General features: G+C 39.2%; 1 protein-coding gene and 1 long non-coding RNA gene across 7 annotated transcripts in view; one reads left to right on the top strand and one right to left on the bottom strand.

The window, feature by feature from the left end:
* The window catches only part of Lin7a (lin-7 cell polarity scaffold A), a 140,085-nt gene extending 134,342 nt beyond the window's left edge, over positions 1-5,743 (bottom strand). Inside the window, exon 1 of one of the 4 annotated variants that reach the window (XM_076920153.1) lies at positions 5,332-5,743. In XM_076920153.1, coding sequence (XP_076776268.1) covers positions 5,332-5,413 — 82 coding nt within the window. In that variant the 5' untranslated portion in view covers positions 5,414-5,743. The remainder of the gene's footprint in view (positions 1-5,331) is intronic. The other 3 variants (XM_076920152.1, XM_076920154.1, XM_076920155.1) reach the window with 3 other exon arrangements.
* The window catches only part of LOC143436158 (uncharacterized), a 95,799-nt gene extending 74,280 nt beyond the window's left edge, over positions 1-21,519 (top strand). For all 3 annotated transcript variants that reach the window (XR_013106356.1, XR_013106355.1, XR_013106357.1), the window contains 3 exons: positions 18,008-18,140; positions 19,562-19,762; positions 19,913-21,519. This is a non-coding gene — a long non-coding RNA (uncharacterized LOC143436158). The remainder of the gene's footprint in view (positions 1-18,007; positions 18,141-19,561; positions 19,763-19,912) is intronic.
* Positions 21,520-22,614: the final 1,095 nt, after the last annotated feature.

Genomic DNA, 22,614 nt, shown 5'->3' with positions numbered 1-22,614 from the left:
AGGATGAACATCTAAATGGTTTTTTTTTTCATATTTTCCTTTCTGACCTTGAAATTGGACTTGAAGGAGAGTTGAAGCTATTGTACCCTCTGGAAGCCCCCAGAAGGACTTAGTGTTTAATACAGGGAAGCATTTCTCTTTTCTATAAAGATGATGGGATTAAGTATCAGAAGCTGCACTCTGCCTTGTTGCTCTGAGCTTAGCTGAAGGTCACCCCTAGTTTTAGAGATTAAAATCTGGGCAAGCCAGTCTTTGGGAATTGGAAGAGGGTCTGAGAACATTTTAAAGCTGGGAAGAGATAAATTTCACGCTTCTCCCATCAGAATCTTCCTTTGGCTCAAGGGTAAATTCTAGGTACTACTATCTACACTGCTGTCTATCCCGATAACTATCCATCCCATATTAAGAAAGGCCACCTGGATCAAGATGGAGATTTACATGCAGCTGTATGAAAATTATGGTGCTTAGTGTATTATCTTTGAAAATCAAATGATCATATATAATATATTAGCTTGGCAATAAAACCTGGAGTAATGCCGATCTGTAGATTTCCTTGGTCCGGACAACCACAATTTTAACCTAAGCTATATCCGTATGGTATAATCAGTTCTTCGGTTGTCTTAATCTTCCGACTGTTTTCCTATCAGTGCATTAGCCAGATGATAACCAAGTAGTAAATCTGGAACCTCAGTTATGCATATCTGCTTCACTGGGATTGCTTTTCCTCAGGATTGAAGGCTAACTGTAAATTTTCCTTTCTCAGTGAGCCTTACTTGAGCTACATGAACCAAGTAGTTCACAACCACGTAGTCTCTTCTCTGATTGTTTGCTTCTGAGCATTGCACAGTCTCATATAATCTACCATCATTGTTATGAGTCATATTATCTGGCCTCTGGCCACCATCTTCATCTATTTCTCTTCTAAGGCTCCCCTTCTGCTTGCTTTTGCACAGTAGCTACTTTGATGTGCTGGGAGGCTGGCAGTTCTTCATCCTGAGCCTATTTACCCCCCAAATGTCATTAACTTGTTTCCTCCCTTTATTCGGTGGTCCTCTCAAATGTCACAATCTCAAGGGGGTCTTTCCTTGACTGATATACCTACAATGGTGGTTCTTTGTTATTTGTTCAGTTTGAGTTTTGCTCCCTCGGCCTCATTCTTGTATATCGTTATCTCTCTCATAAGCAGGGGAATACCATTAGATTTTACCTATGTTGCTCTATTTGCTCACTGGCCCTATCTCAGTGCTTGGAGAAGTGTTTGGAATGAGGCTGACGCTCAATATGTTTGAGTCAGTCGGCCCGTTACCGTTTGTCTTCCCTATGGATGCCTCTGATTCATGGGACTAGGAACCCTTTCTTCTTGTGTTCCTGTAGCACAGGGATTCTTAACTTTCCTAATGCTGTGGCCCTTCAATACAATTCCTCAAGCTGTGGAATTGTATTGTATTGTACCCCCCCAACCATAAAATTATTTTTGTTGTTACTTCATAACCATAGTTTTGCTACTGTTATGACTCAGAATGCAAATCTCTGACATGCAGGATATCTGATATGCAAGCCCCGTGAAAGGGTTGTTTGGGTCGAGGCCCACAGGTTGAAAACTGCTGCCCTAGTATATAGTATGCAACAGGTAATACATGTATGTTGAATGAATGGATGAATGACTTATTTGTATGCCAAAAATAAACAAACAAACAAACAAACAAACAACAAACTTTTCCTACCGGCTCTTACTTGTGACAGAAATTAGAATTTTCATTGGTCTAGCTTCTCAATATACACTAGTCCCATAATAAAGTGTGATTTATATTAGAGTCTCAGTAAGTAAATGAATATCAATAAAGAGTGAATAGGAGTGTACTCTGCTGATAGCTACCCTGAGGTCTGCAATGCTGTCTGCTCCAGTGTCGTGATGGCAGCTAGAAAACAGTTTGGGGATACATTGAGAGATGTGAAAGCCATGGGGTCACCCTCTTTATTCCTTTGGGACATTCTGGATCTTAAAGTCTTGGTTATCACACAGAAAACCAAGGTGGGTGTGACTTCTAAGAGTCTTACTTTCAGTGACCCATCTCATTTGAATTTGAAGCAAGTAAGTCTTCATTTCAACCCTGTAGCTTCGACTTGTTTCCTTCAAAACTTGGGCATTAGAAATTTGGGTCTGATCATTATGAAGCCGTTCAGCTTTAACAGTCTGAAATCCAGGTATTCTAACGTAGGCCTCATCGTTTGGCCACCTACTGGGGACTTTAGGTCACTCCAAGCTTCTGGAGTTCCATTTGATACACTATATGGCATACATATGGAATTTATTTCTACTCCTATGGATACTATGCTGTTCATATTGAGCCCCCTCCAGTGGTTATACTGTCCCACTGGACTCTACATCCTTGATTCCAAAGGACATCAACTGAGAATCAAATCTCCCACTTAGAGGCAGCATAGCCTTAAAAATATCTATTAATGTTTCTTTTCTGTAAATGAAAATGCTAGAAAAGTACCAAAAGTCCTAACCATACCTCTTCTGATTTGGTAAGATGCACTTGGTAGTGCCTGACACAAGTCCCATTTCCTTCTTCCCTGTTGTTTTAATTCTACTTAGGGCCTGCTGGCACATGCCTTTAATCCCAGCACACAGGAGGCAAAGGCAGGCAGATCTCTGAGTTCAAGGCTAGCCTGGTCTACAAAGCAAGTCCCAGGATACCATGACTACATAGAGAAACCCAGTCTTGAAAAACAAAAGACCCAGCATTGGTGAACAGTGGTGCCTGGTAGAAATCCACCCAATGAATCTGGGAAAGGTTCATAACCACTGCCGTGCATGCTCCTTTCTAGCATCCTTGCCAGCTCTGAAATGTCGTAACACCATGAATTGTACTCCAGTTCCCTCTGAAATCCGTATAATTAACAGCTCTTGATTTACTCTAGGCTTCAGTTCACTCTCACTAATCTACATTAACTTTATACTCCATCACAAGTCAGGGGCGATGAGGAATTCAAAGATGAATTAAGAAATGGCTTCATCCCTCAAGGGGCTTTACACATCAGGGGAGACAAAAGTAAAGAAGGGTTATAAAGGCCATGATGAGGCCAAAAGCCTTTGAGTGGGCAAATTTGGAGTATATAACGTGGGTCACCACCGCCCAGCCAATGTATCAAGTGGCACTCCTCCAGAAGCTTGGAGTGACCCAAAATCTCCAGTAGGTGGCCAAAGGATGAGACCTAAGTTGGGAATAACTGAATTACAGACTGCTAAGGTTGCACAGTTTCACAATAATCAGACCCTAATTCCTAACGCCCAGCCAAACCAGGACAAAGTTTAGAATTCCATATTTCATCAACCTAATAGAATTACTTAACTAATCATACTAAGTTACGATCACAGTGAAGTAGAGGGAAGATAACTTTAATAGTCGTCTTACACACCAAGCAGTTAAAGCCAGTGGTTGATCAATTCAGATGTTCACGTAGATAACCTAGCTTTGCTTCCTGTGTTACTTATTCTGTGGATCTAATCACAGAAGGAGAGGTACCATCTGAATATAAACAAGAAAACACACTTTAAATCTTGGTCTTCTTGAGACAGCTGACTGGGCCATCCAAGGGCTAAGATAAACTCCCCCAAAGTGGGCTGGTTGTATCCCTAATAGCAGTGATGAGATTTAAATTTGCTTGGGTATGTGGTCTTCTTGGGGTGTTTGCTTCTAACATAGTTAGAACTTGGGATGCTTGATATAGTTAAATTCGGGATGTTTAATGACTGTAATCCAGTAATGGGACAATAGAAGAGCTCATTACATTAAAACAGAAATACTTGGGAAACCCATCGTTTTTAATAGCCTGCCATCTGCTTGGCTCTTACCAGCAATGGATTTATCCTGCTTAGTACAGATGATATTGGGACTAAAAATCATAGATTATACGGCGGACTTCTGAGCTCTTTACCGTTATTAATTTGCAAGCTTGTAAGCGAACATTTCCCAACATAAAAATCAATTATTTCTCAACTCTTACCCTAAGTAAGGTTGCTATGGGCACCGCATAATATCCATTCTGGCACCAACAGATTGAGTTAAAGTCACCAGAGATCTCTCCAAATTAAGAACCTCAAACACAGTTTACAAGCGTTGCCACTGTGCTCTCAGTAGGATGCTCTTTTTGCCTTGCTGGGCCGCTAGTTTAATCCTCCAGAAAGAGAAATTTTAGAGGGACAAGGACTAAATCATTTTCTTCTGAGCACAGCATTTTCAAATGGCTGCACCGGGTCCTAAGCCCTGCCGCTGCGGACCCAGAGCTAGAGGTGCCCTCTCTCTGCAGAGCTGGAACTCTGGCGCCCTAGTAACTGGACCTGGTGAGGCAGAAATGAAACTCCCATTCCCAGCCAGGTACTACTCGTGTGCACTAGGCAGGGCCGGATCCTAGAGGAGAAACCAGTAACCAGGTTTGGGAAGGTTTGAGCAACCGCTGTTTCCCATTCATCCAAAGAGTAGGACGCACAGGTCACAGGCTAGAAGTTAAACAGTTACCCAGCCAGCGCTTTGTCTCCCCGCCTTACACCCAGGCACTGAGGTGCACTTGGCTGGTGAAGAACAAGGTTTGCTGGAGCAGGAGACAGGAGTTGCTACCTCCCGGGAACTGCAGGCTGAGGGAGTACCACGACCGGAGCCGCAGCTCCGGACGGGAAGCTGGAGCCTAGCCGGCTCGGCTCCGGGATGCGGTGTCCCCGAGCCGGTGAAGGGTGCCCGGGTTCTGCTCTGCCCTTTCGCCTGAAGGCAGCGCCCTAGCTCGGCAGCCCCACGGCTTTGCACCCAGCTACCCAGCCAAGCGCCCTGCCGCCCCGGGGCGATCTCCCAGTCACCGGAGCTGCACAGACCCCTAGTCTCCAGCGCGGGGACAAACTTCCTCCCTTCCTGTCCCCGCGCCGGCAGTTGGCAGCTGGCTTCCCCACTGGTCCCTTAGCAGGTCTAACTGGGAGAGCTTTCTCTGCCCCTCTTCAACCTCCAGTCACCAGCGCTCAGCGGTCCCAGCTCATCCTCTCCAACAAAGCCGGGGCCCGCAGGCGACCCGGCGACGGACTGAGACTGGCAGCTGAAGCATCCGAGCCCTGGCAAGCACCCACGCCCGGGCGAGCGCAGCAAGAAGGGGCAGCGGAGACCAGGCGAGGAGAGAGGGGAAGAAAGTGTCCTGCTCCGGGCGCGAAACCCTCCTGGGCTGATCCTCCTCCCCCAGCGGCCCCTGCCGGAGCGCATCCTGCCTTCCCTGTGGGACTGGTCAGGGCGGAGGGCGAAGCGGTGCGGACTGTGTGGCCTGACGGACCAGCCGCTCCCTTACCTCTGTCCAGAGTAAGCGGCTGGACCACTGTCAATGTCGCCATGTCTGCCGTGGGAGCCGAAGTGACGCTCAGCTTCAGCATCAGCAACCGCTTGTAGTGAGAAAAAGAGGAGGAGATTGGGGGCGGGGGTGGAGAGGGAAGACGGAAAGGAGGGGGAGGAGGGGGAGGCAGGAAGGTGGTGATGGAGGAGAAGAAAGCTTGGGTGGGTTGGTAGCCAGATGGAGACTCAACTGTTCCGCCGCGGCGAATCTTCAGTGCGGCGCCAAGCAGGGCAGGTATCCGCGAGCGCCTGCCTGGCCAGGAGCTGAGAAAGGAACGCTCAGCCCTAGAACTTTGCTCATCCACCCATCAGGAGCCCTGGCTTGGCTGTAAGCAGGTTTGCTGTTTTTCAACTTTCCACCCAAGCATAATGGTCAGAATGCACTCGAACACAGAGGAAAAGGACACAGAAACGGGAGAGAGACAGGAGTAGAAAGGTGGGGACAGAATTCTTTTCAGATTAAGAATCATTTCAACCTGTCTTTTCCACATCCTTTTCCAGAGGAAACACCACCAGCTATGGGAGATGCTGCTATATCATTGTAGTTGTGGTTAATTTCTGTTGAAGCTTTTTGTTTAGAATGGCCACTCTCAACAGTACAAGGTAACCGACGGAGGGCCAGGGTTCTTCAAGTCAGTGTTCATTTTTAGGAGCTAGGAAAATAACTTGCCTTTACAAGCAAACTTCCTTAAAAGGTTTTAAAATAAAAAAAAATGAGTTTCTGTCTGTTTTATTATATGTTTGTATTATATGAGATCCTCTCATGTTAATCTAGAAGAAACTTGCATTCAGAGGTGTTATTTATTGATTAGTTAGCATGCATGACAAGAGTTGAGCCACCGATGTTTGGTACCATTTATTACATCTGAATCCCTGGGGATTCAATTTTTTTCTCTGCACCCTCCGAATTACAGGTAGATAATGTGAAAGGCCTTATTTCAGAGTCAGTGGATCATGTTTCAGTTCCTAGAGCCTTCAAATACTGACTGTGGGTCCTTTATTCCCAACTTTCACTAAATTTTCACCAAGCCTCATTTCCTTATCAAATCATGAAGAAACATGGAGAAACCTCCTCTGGGCTTTACAGAGAGGAGTGGGCAAAGTGCTGAGATGACGGTGCAGCCCCTTCCATGTGACAGCTAAATCATCATTGTGACCCAGAGACTCTCAGAGGTAGACCCACTGGATTGCAGAGTATTCGAGTATTCGACGAGTATTTTTGCATATGACCAATGCTACATTCTTCTAATGACACCAAGAGGGGGAAAGCCGCAGGAGTTCAGCAGTAATTGAAAAGTCAAAGATGATTGGCCATCTATCTATTCAACGGATCCTTAGAGACACGCTGAATGTAGTATTCCAATATATGCATCTTCTAAGAGTTTTAAGTTTAAGAACTTTGATCATGAAATTCAACTCTTCATCACTCCTATTATCTGACAAACTCACAGTCCCTTGTAGATCTCCAGGTTCTTCATCTGTCAAAGAAACCGCTTCATTCAGTTGGAAAGTGATCAGGTAATAGGAGGGAACTGATCCTAATTTGCAAGGTCTCTGCTGTTTCTGAGCTTTTGATGGAAAAGAATGTACTCCAAGTTCATAAACATACAAGTAACATTATATGGACTGGGTGGGATACATTTATATATTTAGGAAAATATGTATATGCACAAATTATATAGAAAATATATAAATAATATAATTACATATAAATTATGTATTTGTAAAACAATTAGAGAAATAGAGACCACAATGAGATAAAGGCAACATCAGTACATAGAGATTAGAGGTAGGAATCAGGGAAATTATGTAATTATACTTTTTAAATTAAGGATAATAAAATGAAAGGATATACTCTTTCTTGCTACAGAGATGGAACAATGGTTAAGAGCATACATTGCTCTTTCAGAGGTCTCTAGTTCTGTTCCCAGTGCCTACATCGATGGCTTCAACTCTGTTCTCCTAACTCCAGCTCCAGGGATCTCTGACACCTCTGGCCTCCTCAGCCACTGGCACTCTCATGCACAAACCCTCACAAACACATAATTAATGGTAAAATAACTCTTAATGTTTTTTTAAGAGTAGTAGACTCTATAAATTTATTAGCATAAACTACTAATTATATATTTATTATATTATTACCTATTTATTATTTTAAGGACTATGCGAGGGACTTGTCATGCAAAGGTTGACAAGACTTACACTCTTTTTTTCTACTTAGTCCTTGTCATGTGACAAACAGTGAACAAAGAGTAGAATTCCGCACAGTAGCAAGTTCCCTTAGTGCCATAGAAAGAAAGCATTGCAGGGGAAGGAATCTGTAACTCTTAAGTGAGCATCAGTATACATATGCCCTAAAGGGGGTAAGAGGAAGAAGAAACTCAATTGTTTGTCTTGGTAGTATCGTGTGTTTCAAGGTTTTGCACAAAATATCAAGGCTAATCTAGTAACCGAGGATGAAAACTTACCAGCCCCTTGGCCATTAATGTAATACTTTAAACATAATTTGTGATATAAAATTTGTGCATCAGCAATTGGATTCATCTATGTAAAAGCCTTAATTGTATCCATTTCCAAATGAACTTCAGATTGTGAGGTTTATGATGGAAGAATTTTTGATTTTTTTTTTTTTTGTTTCCCAAAGGCTCTTTATCAGAAACGTTTGATAACATGTTTCTTACATTTTGAGGGCCTTGACTGAGAATTTACTCTGCCATGTTTCTTTCACGTTGTCTCCTTTTATTTTTTTCAAGAACTAGAAGAGGACGCATCATTCACAAGGTAGCCGTCGGTTATTATTTCTAGTATTGATAAATTCAGCATCTTCAGCTTCTGTTTAAACACTTGTAGAAAATTATTGAGTCAGCATGCGTAACCACTTGTTTTCATTAAATTTACTTGAGAACTAGCATTTGTCATTGTCTTTCTGAGACAAGGAGAGACATAAAAAAGTGTCTTCAGTTTCTTCTTGTGCTTGAATATATGTGCCCATGCTCAGGTCTCATGCATGATTGTGTGGTCACTGAAGTTCCAAACATCGTGTTTCAACAGAGTCAGTGGGCTTGACTTATTCATGTACTATTTCTTTTTTATTTCTACTAGAGTTGTTGAAATACATGTAATTACATTTTAGTCTTAGCTGTTTGGTTATCCAGTCACTATATTATTTCCTTAGAAGGTAATTAGTGGTTTAATTTATTGGTAAACACGTTTTCAATAGAATTAATTTAAATTAATGAATACCTTATTAATCATCTCATGTGTTCAAGGATTGGGCGTGTGTTTGATATTCTCCCAGACTTTTCAATCCAGAAAGGTAGATATTTTTATTTTATATTAGAGATAAACAAACTAAGGCTCAGAGATACTGAACCTCTTGCTTGGTAACATTAGCACCTATCTCCAGGAGAGCCTATGTTTTGGGGGAAATAAAAGCTAATACTTTACCTTGTTGAATACTTAGTGTTTCAGACATTTATTTCAGAATCACAGGTGTTATTCTCATTCAGAGTCTCCCCCTTCCCTCTCCACTAGGCACTCTTCACTTTGCTGGAGATCTAGTCAGAGGCAGGAACTTATGGAGGCAATCATTCTGTTTCCAGTGTAAACCAATACAGCTAATAATAAAACAACTGTCTGCTCTGAAATATAAAAATCTGTTCTTGCTAGAAGTTTCATTCAAAGCTAGTTAAATCCTCTTCCTTTAATTGAATCTTTTTAAATTACATGGCAGAATCAAGAAAAGGTTTGCAAAAGGCATTAGCATACCAAGGAAATATGTTTAGCCAAGTTTTAAATGGGGTATAGCAAGCACAGTTTCATATGAGAAAAACAGCAGCTTTGAACTGAAACTCTATCAACTTGAGTGTTAGAAATTATTTTTGATTTGAATTATTTTGATTCAAGGTATCACAATAGCTTTCGTAACTCATATGGCTTTGTCAAAATGGCATTAAACTAAGAGGAAGACTCAGCCTTTACTCCAGTATGTAAATGTTTTAAACTTATCATTAGAAGACATCTATGTTTTTTTTTCTTACTATGTTTGGGTAACTAGTTGTTTGTTGCTTCAACAGATTCTTTGTATTCTTACTGTATGCTAAACACTGTTCTAGGCACTTGAGATAATGTAGTATATGAAACAATAAATTAGGAACTACATACTGTGTAGAGAGTGAAAAAGCTGGCAATTAAATTAGTTCTAGTATAATTTTAGGTTCACTAAGGACAGAGGTACAACATACAGAATCCCAGAGGAAAAGTGAGTCAAGCTAGGGGAGCAGATAGATATATCTGACTAAAATCAAGAGTTTGTCATAGACTATGAAAAAAATAAGCCATTGAGAGTCAAATAGTAAAAATAACATAATTAACAGAAATGTAATGAATCTTTCACTTCATTCCAATTACAAAAGAAACTATAAATAATAAGAGGGAAATTGTTTGGTAGCATCTACAATAAAACTTGCTAAGAGCAGAATGAAGAGTTACTAATTCAGAGTTGGATATCAGAAAATTAAAGATGAAGTGAAAAATTTAAAAGTCAATTCTCATTATTTTTAATTTACCTCAAACTAATAAAAAAAGAGTCTTAAAGGCAGGACAGCTGAAATCTGAGTAATTATTTCTCAGATGCAGGATCTTATCTGTATCCACATCATCATCATCATACAAACTATAAATATAATATTTTACTCTGCCTTTTGTGGGGGGAATAACATGATTCTGTAAAGTCTCTCTGATTTGTGGATGTCTTGTTTATGTCTATTTGGTTCACATAATGTGAAATGATTTGAAATTATTTTTGATTATCATCTTTAGTTGTGATTGGCATACACTGAAAGGTTCGTTTTGAAACAGGACGTTGCAGGGCAGTGGTGGTGCACTCCTTTAATCCCAGCACTTGGGAGGCAGAGGCAGGCAGGTATCTAAGTTCGAGGCCAGCCTGGTCTACAGAATGAGTTCCAGGACAGCCAGGGCTACACAGAGAAACCCTGTCATGAAAAACAAAAACAACAACAACAACAAAAAAAAAAAAAAAAAAAAAAAAAAAAAAAACCAGAAAGAAACAGAATGTCATTTTGAATTCACAGCTGAAGTCAGGGGTGTTCTTTCAATAAAAGAATTAAATTCAAAACTTTTAACTTCCTCTTGTTATTATGTAGCCAAACCTCTGATTTTCCTAAATTGATATTTATGTCTTTTCAGACAGCACAGGGGATAGAAGAGGTATGATAAAGCACAAATACAAGAAAAAACTGTACACAGTTCATCTTTCCTCAGTATTTCTCCATGTTTCTCATTTTGAGTGGGGTTCTCACAATATTTAATGTTTTTTCATCACTATGAAGTTAAATGTTTTAGTTAACTCTGAGTAAAAGATTGTATCTGTTGTGCCAGATACTGAAGATTATTAACAAGACTACAGGGGCAAAAGCCACATGCTTGCGCACTCTACCACTGGCTTACTAAGCCATGGCCCCAGGCAGCCCTGAGTCAAAGATTTTCCATTTATTCAATGTTCCTTAACCACCTGCTGTGTACCAAGCATTAATCTGTAGCTTTTGCTTAGCTTTGATGAAGAGAGAAAATGAAAATATAAATATAAATCACCAATAAAGTAGATACCTTTAGGTAGAGGTATTCATAAACTCTGGTTCTGTAGGACCTCATTTTGTGTATTTTATCTTAGTAATATTTCCACGTATGTCTCGCTATTTTTATACGAGACCTGATGACAGCAAATACTATATAGGAAAATTCTTTTTTCTGGAAAGAGAATTGTTATGCCCTTAAGGCAGGGCTCATGTTGGGCTTTGAATGAGAATGGCTCCCATAGTCTTGTATATTTGCATGCTTAGTCCCCAATTAGTGAACAGTTTGGAAAGATTAGGAGGTGTGTCCTTTTGGAGTAGGTGTGTCTTAGTTGGAGTAGGTGTGTCTTAGTTGGAGTAGGCTTGTCTTAGTTGGAGTGGGTGTGTCTTAGTTGGAGCAAGTGTGTCACTGGGGGTGGGCTTTGAGGTTTCAAACACCAAGCCAGGCCCAGCGCTGCACTCTCCAGCAGCCTGGTCACAGATCAATTTGTAAAGCTCTCTGCTACTGCTCTGGCATCACGCCTACCTGCGACCATGCTCTCTCCCATGATGATAATGGACTATCCCTCTGAAACTGAAAACAAACGAGTCTTTAATTAAGTGCTACCTTTTCTAAGAGTCACCTTGGTCATGGTGTCTCCTCACAGCAATAGAAGAATTACAAAGACAGCCCACAGAAGGATCACATTGTACTACTTGATAGCACCCTCATAGAGGCAAAAGGGGTGGGGGGAGAGGAAGGGATGGGATGGGAGGGTTGTGAAGGGGTAATATGAAAGGGAGATATCATTTGTAATGTAAATGAATAAAATGATTTTTAAAAACCACTTTTTAAATGCTACCCTTGTATTTCTTACTGACCAGGACAATGGACTTGGGATAAAGTTAGAAATAAGAAATCTCCATGCTATTTTTGAGGGGTTTAATAAAATAATTAGAATGGGTTCAGAAGCATGAAATTAGTATATGATGTATCCCCAAGAAGAAATGACACTATAAATTTGTATGTTTTAAATGTATACAGAAACAAAAAAAGGAAGGAAATCTGTACTGTTAACTGTTTTGGAAGTTGTTCATTTTCTTTCAGGAGAAACTAGGGATATTTTCTTTCTTGCATGTAAACAATAAGGTGATTCCCCACCCCCCACTAGTCATGAAGAGACATACTTCAGACTTTGATTAGGGACACCTAATTGAGCTGCCAAGATCTCCTAAAGGATTTAACGGAAAAGTAAGGCAGGCAGTGATGACGTCAGTGAATTTTCCATTATGCTAAGAATTTACCAATGGTGAATGCACTCACCACCTTGATCCTTAATGAGGACCCCGAACACCTAAGGCCTTACTTTGGATCTCAGTTTCATGTGATTCTTATTGCATATATTTGTGAGGTGTTTATGTGTAGAAGAGAAATATGCAAAAGTGCCAAGGTTGCAGGACTGGAGGTCAGAGTCAGTTCACTCCTTCTACCAAGTGGGTGCTGGGGTTTGGACTCGGGGCATCAGGCTTGTTCACGAACACATTACCTGATGAACTATCTCCTGGGCCCCGATTTTAGCCTCATTTAAAAGAGAATTCAAGTAACTTTCTCTAGAAAACTTGTAGTTTTAATTTCTTTAAATCCAGCTTACCTTATTCCAGCCAGCAGTAAAATTTCCCTCTAAATTTGGCACTGTAGGATTAATTAAAGATATTAGGAAGAAATAGACATGAGGGCCATTTTTTGAATTCTTCTCACATTCTCTCACAGTACAGTAATTGGGGCTAGTAACAGAATTTACACTAGGCATGCCAAAAACCATAGATGTCAGTAATTAGCAAGTTTAAGGGCTAACCTTGCCATTGACATGGTCAGCACATTCAAGGGAGTTCCATGGTTGTTTTCATCCTCTAATATTATAATTTATAAGGGGAAAAATGGTACAATTTAAATGTGATCTTTCTGATCCAAAACATGAATTTCTAAAATTAGTGAGGGCAAATTATGATTCCCTAGAGTGGACTCTCCCGACCCCCAACCAGCTTCTCACCTTTCTGACTCTTCAGATACTGAGTTGAACTATCCTTTCTGGATCTTGACTTTCCTGACTCTTAGACCTCTCTGAGTCTGTACAGATCTCAGGCAGATCTGCTTGCTGTACTGCAGTGTGTTCACAACGTTTCCTCCCCTGAAGATTTTAAAGAAGTTTTATTTCTTCTTCAAATCATCAATTCCTGTATTAGATCCGCTTAAGGCTTTATGATAGCTTCTTGGAAATTTCACTGTGAATGAAAAGGAAACGGACAAATGAAAGTTTTAACTCGGCATTAGTGTCTCCTGGTACCTATTATCTAGGATGTAGTATAGATCAACTATGCCATATCAAGTATAATATATATTTTTATCAAGGCTTTCAAGCTGGAGCTGTCCTTCACTGTGGAAAAAATAGAAAAAAAATCTCATGCCCTTACCTAGGTAAAATAAGGTAGGTACATTTTGGTTAGCTTTTATTTATCCTATAAGTTTCTTTCTTTCTTTTTTTCCTTCTCCAGACAGAGTTTCTCTGAGTAGCCAGATTGTCCTGGAACTCACTCTATAGACCAGACTGACCTTGAACTCAGAGATCTGCCTGCCTCTGCCTCTCAAGTGCTGGGATTAAAGGCGTGCGCCACCAGCTCTTTGTGTAGTCAATTTTATTTTTCATAAGGATATTGCATTGAATATTTAAGATTGAGCCAGTCCATATGGTAAACAATCCAAGGATTATTCCAAAAGCCCACTCACAAGGAATAAACTACTACAAAGCCTTTTCAGTATATACACACACTGCCTTGAATGTGTGTGTGTGACACAGACATAGACAAACAGGCTCACCTACATATTCAAAAGCTCAATTATCATGCATATATTGTATTTAATTGCAATGCTATTGCTATGCTTATGAGAACAGAGCTATATAACCTTTCTTGCCTAATTTCAAAATATTTCGTCAAAATGTTGAATATATTTTCAGAGTTTTCCTAGAATTTTACTCTTAAATATTACCCCCACACACACACACACACACACACACACACACACACACACACACACACACACACACACACCACTTCTTTTTATTTATATTGCACTGGTGACATAGCTTGGTGGTTAAAATTGCTTGCTTCCAAACATGATGCTTTGCGTTTGGATCCCACAGCTCATGAAAAAGTAGAGTGTGGGCAAGCACCTATAACCTAGCACTGAAGAGGGCATATGAAACAGTGTTCCTGGGGTTTGTTAGCTATGAGTCCAACCCCAAAAACCAGGTTTGTCTACCCTAAGTCTCTGTGAGAGATCTTGCTTCAAGGAAATGAGGCAGAGAACGACAGAATAAGACACCTCCAACCTCTAGACTCTGGAATCAAAGGTGCATGCATCCTTTCTCCCACGCACTCAGAGAGCATCTTTCTATTTGTAGCTATTTGAATGTGAGTTCTACCTATCTGTGGCCTTCTACACTCTCCAGCATCTATCTAGATACTGGTTTTGTTTATTATTTTATTACACCAAAAGAAATAACATAGGGGCACACAAAGGACATGGAAAACTTCAGCAAGATGTTGAAGTGCCTCAATTATCAAGTAAAAAGAAGCCTATCTTCATTAAATGGCTAAACTATAAAATTTAAAACAATAAGGGATATGATTTCTGTTAATTGTAATTCAAAGACTATTTTAAAAGTTAGTGCATGCACTGCTCTCTACTGGCCTTATCGTTATTGCAACTATAACCAGTGTCGTATTTGTAGTTATGTGAGGTGATGAATTCTGTTTGTACCAAAGGGCTCATAGAATTTTAAGGTCTATTGATGTATACAACATAGCTATAGATATACTGTAGATGTGCATAATAACTCCCTGTATTTTTATAGTACAGTCAGTTGAGGAGTCTGTAAATATGCAGTTAGCAAACAGACTTACACATAATTATGTACTAAAGAGAAAATACAAAATGGTAGATATAGACCATAAGTTTAAGGCAAAATGTGTTGCAGTTCAGCTAATAAATGTTGACAGTGGTTAAAGTATTTGCTTCCTCTTTATCTATAGAAACAAGTGAAGGCCTCCAAGGAGGAGGATGGGTGGCTATGCATATTCACCAACTTACCTTGTGCTCACCATAATGGACTCCTTGTTCTGTTCTCTTCCTGCACAGTTTCCCTTCCAGAACTTCAGTGGTGGTCTTTGAATGCATGGGAAAACATTTTAACACTTGTAGTCACAAAAATCATGGGTGGAGGGAAACTTTTAAAATAATTCCACACTTCGTCAAGGAATGAAGATTCAACAATACTACAGACAGACAGACAGACAGTGTCCCAGTGTGATTTCTGGTATTTGTGGAAGCATTACTCAGTTGAAACAGTTGCAAATGCTGTTAAATCAGGAAATGTGCATAGTGTAATTTACACCAGTGTAATTTGTGGAATGGGTGTGTAAATTGAACTGAGGATTGAAACGGTTCAGAAAAACACATTAGGGATTTATGGTTTTATCCCAAGAGAAACAGAAGACAATAATGAAGCTACTTAGGAGAGTAAATAGAATAAAAAAATTTTAAAAGAATCATTTGATCACAATGTGTAGAGTGACTGGGCCACAGGCAATAGGTATGAATTTGAAGAGTACCATTTAAAAAGCTAGCCAAGAATTCAGGTGAGAGTATTTTGTTGTCTTGAACCTAGAAAATAGAACTGAAATTTGGTAAAAAGAATGCATACCGGACATGTTTGGTGGTCATTGTTGACAAGTCTTGGTAAAAACTTGAAAAAAAGAAAGAAGCAAAGAAGACAAAATATTAAAAAAAAAAAAAAAAACTTGTAAATGTCGATTTTATTTCCTCAGATGAAGGGATGAGCTGTGCAAATACATTGCTTGGGCTGAGCCCAGAGCATTTTCTTCTCTGTTGTAACTATCCCTAAGTCTAGGCTTGGAAATTTGTACCTTTCCTCCATACAATCTAATCTTCCAAGCTGACTGATTCAATCCAGTTTTTCTCAACTTCTGACTGAATTGCTCTGCCTGGCCTCATATTAACTTTGACAATATAGTCTAATCTTCTGGCTCATTAACATTCTCTGGCTTGTTCTGTTTTCACCTGTGTCTGGCTTGTTCTTCCTGCCACCCCTCTCTGTAAAACTGTCCCAACAAAACTGTCATGCACGCACACCCTTCTTTCTTTTTTTGTCTAGGTAGTCTCTCTTTCCTGTGCTGTTCTCAGGAGAGTTGGGTGTATCCTATCTCTGACTCATTCCATCAAATCTATACCTGTTTCTTCACTTTGTCTGCCTGTTAATTAGATGTCACTTGCAAACATGGCTGCTTCCTTCTATAAATTACATTTACTTTCGTTATTAGGTATTAAAGGTACTAAGAGCACCTCTGTATTCCAGCTAGATCACATTGTAATCTAGGACATAATATCTGCATCTCAGCCAGATCATATAGACCTAGAAGGTCTTTGGATATGATCCCTTGTCAAAGCAGTCATGTTGCTGGATTACAATTCCTCTACATCTTCCCAGGATTTCTTGCACGAATGTATGGATAAGTTATCCAGAGAACATGAAATTAGCAATTCCTTATAACAAAAAGAAGATAGATTTTTCTTTGAACGCACGGAGTCTGATGTAGCATTGAGGTATGGAAATAGGACATTTGTGATATACTCATTTGTAACTTAGAGAGTTCTGAACTAAAGCTATAAATGTGAAAATAATAAAATTATTTGAGTCAAGAAAACACATAAAGGAAAACTGCTGAATTTTAATTTAAATGTATTATTAATATACCATGAAGTCTAATAATATTTTAAGCCATATAATTTAAAAAATCAAAAATTGGCCAACAATAGAAAATGAAACCCATAGAAACCACGTTAGCCCCCCATCTTTTCCTGGATAATTCACAATAAGGCTGAGACCATGTATTAATCAATACAGTGTACTTCTATTATACTACTAATATACTAGATTTTAAATTATGTAAGCAGATAGACAATGCTCGGTTTTCCACCATATAGTCACTACCTGGCATAGAACTGGTACTTAATAAATGTTTTGGGATATAAAAGAATATATGTTTCAAACCAATCCCAATTAGCATAATGTTACTGTGCACTATGTAAATATTATCCTTGTACTATTTAAATGCTGATTTCTGTACCATCTATATCTGGTTGCAATCCTTATTATTCCATATACTTTGACTCATCCCCAGGTTATACCTACCACAATATGAATAAGTTGCTATATCATGTGTTCAGGGAATAATGACATGATCAATACAATTCCAATCCTTAAAACATGTTTTCTATCTGTTGTTGGTTAATACCACAGTTATAGAGCCAAACACAATAATATTTGTTACCTGTAGATCAAATTAGTAGCACACGGGAGCATGGAGAGGCTTGGGTCTAATTCTAGACACTCGATATTTCTAAGCACCCTTCAACTTTCCTAAAATATCCCCCTATACAACCAGAAATAATTCTATGCTTCTTTGTAGTCATTCTGATTTTTGTAGTTGCTTTTATCTCCAAATAGTATTGAAACATGACACCAGTGAGATATTACAGCTCTGTAAATTGAAAAAAAATAGTGAAATTGAAAGACATATGTTGTTGCTGTTGTTGTTGTTGTTGTTGTTGGTGGTGGTGGTGGTGGTGGTGGTGGTGGTGTGCGCTGCTGAGGATTGAACCTAGAGCTTCACATATATTAAATAAAGTAGTCTACCTCTGAGCTACATCCTTATCCTGAAATAGAACATTTCTGGTAGAGATAGAAAAGGACAAAGACAAAATGCCAACATTTTATGAGGAATAGAGGTATAAAGGGAAAACAGTGAAGAGACTGCTTCATTCCAGATGAATTCACTGCAGAATGAGGATGAACTTCAAAATAATGATATGATCATTCAGTTAAAATGTTTGCAGGAAAATGAACTAGAGGAAAAGAGTGTGACTGTGAGGATTCATCAGTTCTGTAGCAATTACCATTAACACCAATTTCATAATTGCAGGGGAAGCCAGGGGAAAACAGAACCTGCACCTCACTGAACCTGCAGAAATTATATCATCAAGCGGGAATCCTTTAACTTCCACACCTCAAGCTTTTCACGTGTTCACCAAGGATATCCCCCAGAATCATGTTTGGTATATATGTTTGTCATTTTTATTCAGACTATTGAACATATAAATCACAGGCATATATGAAATACACATGTACAGCATATTTTAAATATATGTATATATTTGAACAAATATATATATATATATATTTGTGTGTGTGTATATGTGTGTGTATCATCTAGGTTTCACTTTTATGTAGAGGGTATATAAACATTGCGCTCTTGAGACAGTCCATCTACATATGGTGTCAGTGGGGCTTTCACACTGGTTGATGTAATAAAATATTTAGGGGAAAGAAGAGATTGCAAATGAGCAGGTTAACAGTTTTCTGGAAAGTGCGGCTCATAACTAGTGATGTGAGGGACTCATGCTGAGTCGATGTGTGTGTGGGTGGAGGTGAGTGCCAGGTTAATTGTTGCATTCAATATCATTCAGAAGAAAACAATAAGAGATAAAATTGCAGCGTTTATATCCCTGTCTTTCAATTTTATTCATCCCTTTTATTGCTTTTATTTTTCTGTTCCTATTATTTGTCTCTCATGTTTGATATTGCTTTCCTCCCCTTTCTCCCCGAATTTCCTTTTGAAAGGATTTAGTTTGTAAGAAAAATTCTTTCCAGATGACTTAAAAAATGAATAAAATACCATTTATTCATTTTCCATATAGAGTTGGAAAGATAGGTCCATGGAAAATATTGTCATGTCTGCTTGAAAAAAATGGTCTTTTGCAGGGAGAAGTGTGCTGCAAGAAGTCTCCATTGCCTGTTCTGGTTATAGGACAGCGACAGGACCAAGCCTGTGGGCAATGTTAATTATTACCTGACAGGTCATTTTTCTTTCTTAGTAGTTTTCCAGCCTTTGGGACCCACTTCCCTATTTGATTATGGATGTTTCTTCCATGTAATGAAATAACTCTGACTTCAGGTACACAGGTTCTCTTCCCATTCTTCAGGAAGGTTCACATCTTTGTGGTGTGATTTAGAGATGAATGATGACACAGTCATGTGTCAAAGATTCTACACCTTTACATGACACCCAAGCCAGGCTGAAAGTCTCCTTGTATTCAAAGCTTCAAATTACTGTAAAAATTTCTGAATTCAGAAAGCTCACAGTTATGCAAGCTCGAGCAGTCTGCCTTTTACTTTTTGCCTGTGCACTTTCTTTTATGCCTCCTTTCTCAAAATGGCCCATAACCATGCTTGGTTTTACTTGAGTATTTGTAATCAGCATTAATGTTGACTCTCCAAATTCTTGATATTTGAGAAACTCATTGTTTATATCTGATACTCCCTCAACGGACATGTGTTAAAGGCTTGGTGGTTGTCTGATTGGCTTTTGGGTGTGATGGAGTTACACATGCTTTAAACTCACCGGTAGGTGAATCCACTTACAACAAATTATGCACTAGGGATTGATTTATACCTACCATGACTTTATTCACTGAAGGTAAATCTAGAAGATGGTGCGTACTTCGAGGGATGAGTTCATGCAAGGCATGGCTGTACCAGCTTCATTCCTTTCTTCATGACTGTTTCCGAACTGTCATTAAGTGATGAGACCCTTCATCCATCATGTCCTGCTACCATGATGTTTCTGCTTCTTTACTGCCATAAAACAGAAACCTCTGAAGCTATCGGTCCACATGGGGTAATTTTGAAGACTCTCTTATGTCTTTGTAGAATGTTTATTTGGTCATTTTTTTCTGCATGCAAACTGATTTAAGTCAATTAAAATATGTTAAGATGTCTTTCTGAACCTCAGCAGTATCATTACTAATACGAGGTAAAATCTTTTCAGATGCACGCCATTGCAATGAGAATGCAGATGTTTTTGTTTTCCTGCAGAAGACACCCTGGTTAAACATCTTCATCTTCCTGGCATGAACTTCTTGCTTCCTCAGCAATTTATTAAGATTGCCATAGCATCACTCATGACTCAGATGTTTTCATGTGGATAAAATACAAACTGGGCAAGCAGCCATTTTCTTATTCTACTTATGCTGTTGGAATATTGGAAAGTTAAGACCCAATAATTTTTACTTGAAAGATAAAGTGTAAAAATATAAAAACAGGAGAGAAATTGACACAAATGATTCCCAAGGTTGATGACAGATAAAAATGTGTTAGAGCCAAACACATTATCTTTATTATCCACTCATAAATAGAAAATACCACAGTGATAGATGTTCAAATTATATTTTTATAATTCTCACTATACACTAGAATTTGCCCATTAAAGTTCTAAAATATGAATACTAATATGTAATTTTGTGTATCTTAAATCTGTCTGTAGATTTAAGCAAAAATTGTTTTAAATTGTGTCTGTATGTGTATGTGTCTACATGCATGCGTGTGTGTGTGTGTGTGTGTGTGTGTGTGTGTGTGTGAAGATCACAGGTAATTCTTACATATCATTCCTAAGGTACACTCAACCTTATTTACCTATTGATCAATTGATTGACTGATTAATTGTGTATGAGTATTATGTCTACATCTATATCTTTGTACTACATGCATATCTGGTGCCTGCAGAGGAGAGAAAAGGGCAGACTCTCTCCTGGAACTGCAGTTATAGATAGTTATAAGTCATCATGTGGGTGTTGGGAATGAAACCTGTGTCCTCTAAAAGAGCAGTCAGTGCCCTTAACCACTGAACAATCTTTCCAGCCTACAACTTTCTATTTAATTGCACATGTTTGTCTGGACACTATGTTTGAATGTGTGTATGTATGTTCATATGTGAGTGCACATGTGTGCACATAGAGGACTGAAGATGATGTCAAGTGTCTTCCTTGATAACCCTCCTCCTTATACCTTTAGGCAGCATTTCTCGTGGACCCAGAGCTCTCAGTTTTGGTTAGTCTTGCTTGTCAGTTTGTGTTAGGTGTATTTCCTCTTCCTGGTCCACCTGGGCTAGGGCGTGAGGCAGGCTGCCATGCACACACAGCTTTTATGTGGAGCCAGATTTAAGTAGTTCATGGATTACCAGCTGAGTATCCACCAATACCTGCTGACAGCCCCTTTCACCACACACACACACACACATACACACACATACACACACACACATTTTAAATACTAAGTCTCTTATGAACTTGTAACTTTTTAGATATCTGTCTCTGGTTCTTTAGTGCTAAAATGACAGTGCAAGTAACCAGCATCTGGCTACGGAAGAATTAATTCTGGAATGGGAAGATGACTTGGTGGGCAAAAGCACCTGCCATGGAAGGGCGAAGACCAAGGTTTGAACTGCCAGAACTCACCCAAAGTGAATGCTACATGTCTATAATCCCAATGCTCCAAAGATGAGATGGGTGACTGCGAAAGACAAGAAGACACTAGCAATCTCCTGGGCTTATCAGCAATCAATGGAAGGAACCCTTCATCAAATATCGAGGAAGGTAAGGAAGGACTGACCCTCAAGTTAGTTTTCTGACTTCATATGTAGGTGACATGTGCACACCTCACACACAGACACAACCGTGTCAGACACAGAACTTTTTAATAAAGAAAATTCTGTTGTTTAGCATTCAAGCTGTTTTAAGTTAATCTAATGTTGAGTGGTATGAAAGCTTGTTGCCCAGCAAAAGGGAGTATGGTGTTCATTAACAGAACCATGTACAGGTGGTGTTTTGCTTGGTTCACAAACAAAGCCCATGGTTATGAATGAGTAATGAACAGAGAGGGTGGAAGAAAGGGAGTGGGAAAGAGAAGTCATGAATAGATCAGTGGAGCAGATATGCCTGATGTAGATTAATTCTACTAAAACGTCTGGCCACTGATGAGTTGGTAATTTATCTGTGATTAACATATACCAGCACAATGCTAAGGGCACTGGTTTGCAGCTTGCATGCAATTTTGTGTATTAGGGTAAGATTGCTTTATAGGACGTTTAATTTCTTCAGTTAGTAAGGAAAAATTGCTGTTGAAATCCCTAACACTGCCAATCAAACTTGAGTTGAACATGTATTCATATATATATATATATATGAATATATATATATATATATATGAATCTGTGAATGCATTAAAATTTCAGAAACACTACAATAAGTTTAAGTAAAAGCAAAGCCAACACCATGGCTAGTAATTTACCCATCACTCAGTTTTAATAGAATTCTTAGTTGGAAATCAGCATGTTTTTGTTGATCTCTAGTCCATAATTTAGTGGCTGTGCAGTATTAGCCAAACCATTTGATATCTCTTGCTTCGTTTCCACATCTGTGAAACTGGGATGTGATTGCACCTGTAGAATAAGTTGGTCTGGGGGAAATCAAATGAGATAATCTGTGTAAAAGACTCAAAGCGGTATTTGCCACGCAGTAAATGTGTTTGCTATTCCTCCCAACTTTATGATGACTATAAAATTTCTAACAGTGGACAAGTGATAGATGAGAATTTTAAAACGTTTCTGATGCCTGAAGAATTTACTCCATTCTATTTTAGTAAACTGCCACTCTAAACTTGAGGTACATAAATATAATGTTTCTTGGGAAGAGG

Source organism: Arvicanthis niloticus, chromosome 22 (assembly GCF_011762505.2).
Source record: "Arvicanthis niloticus isolate mArvNil1 chromosome 22, mArvNil1.pat.X, whole genome shotgun sequence".
Classification (NCBI taxonomy): domain Eukaryota; kingdom Metazoa; phylum Chordata; class Mammalia; order Rodentia; family Muridae; genus Arvicanthis; species Arvicanthis niloticus.
The sequence above is the reverse complement of the archived record's forward strand: the minus strand, read 5'-3'. Positions and strand labels throughout refer to the sequence as shown.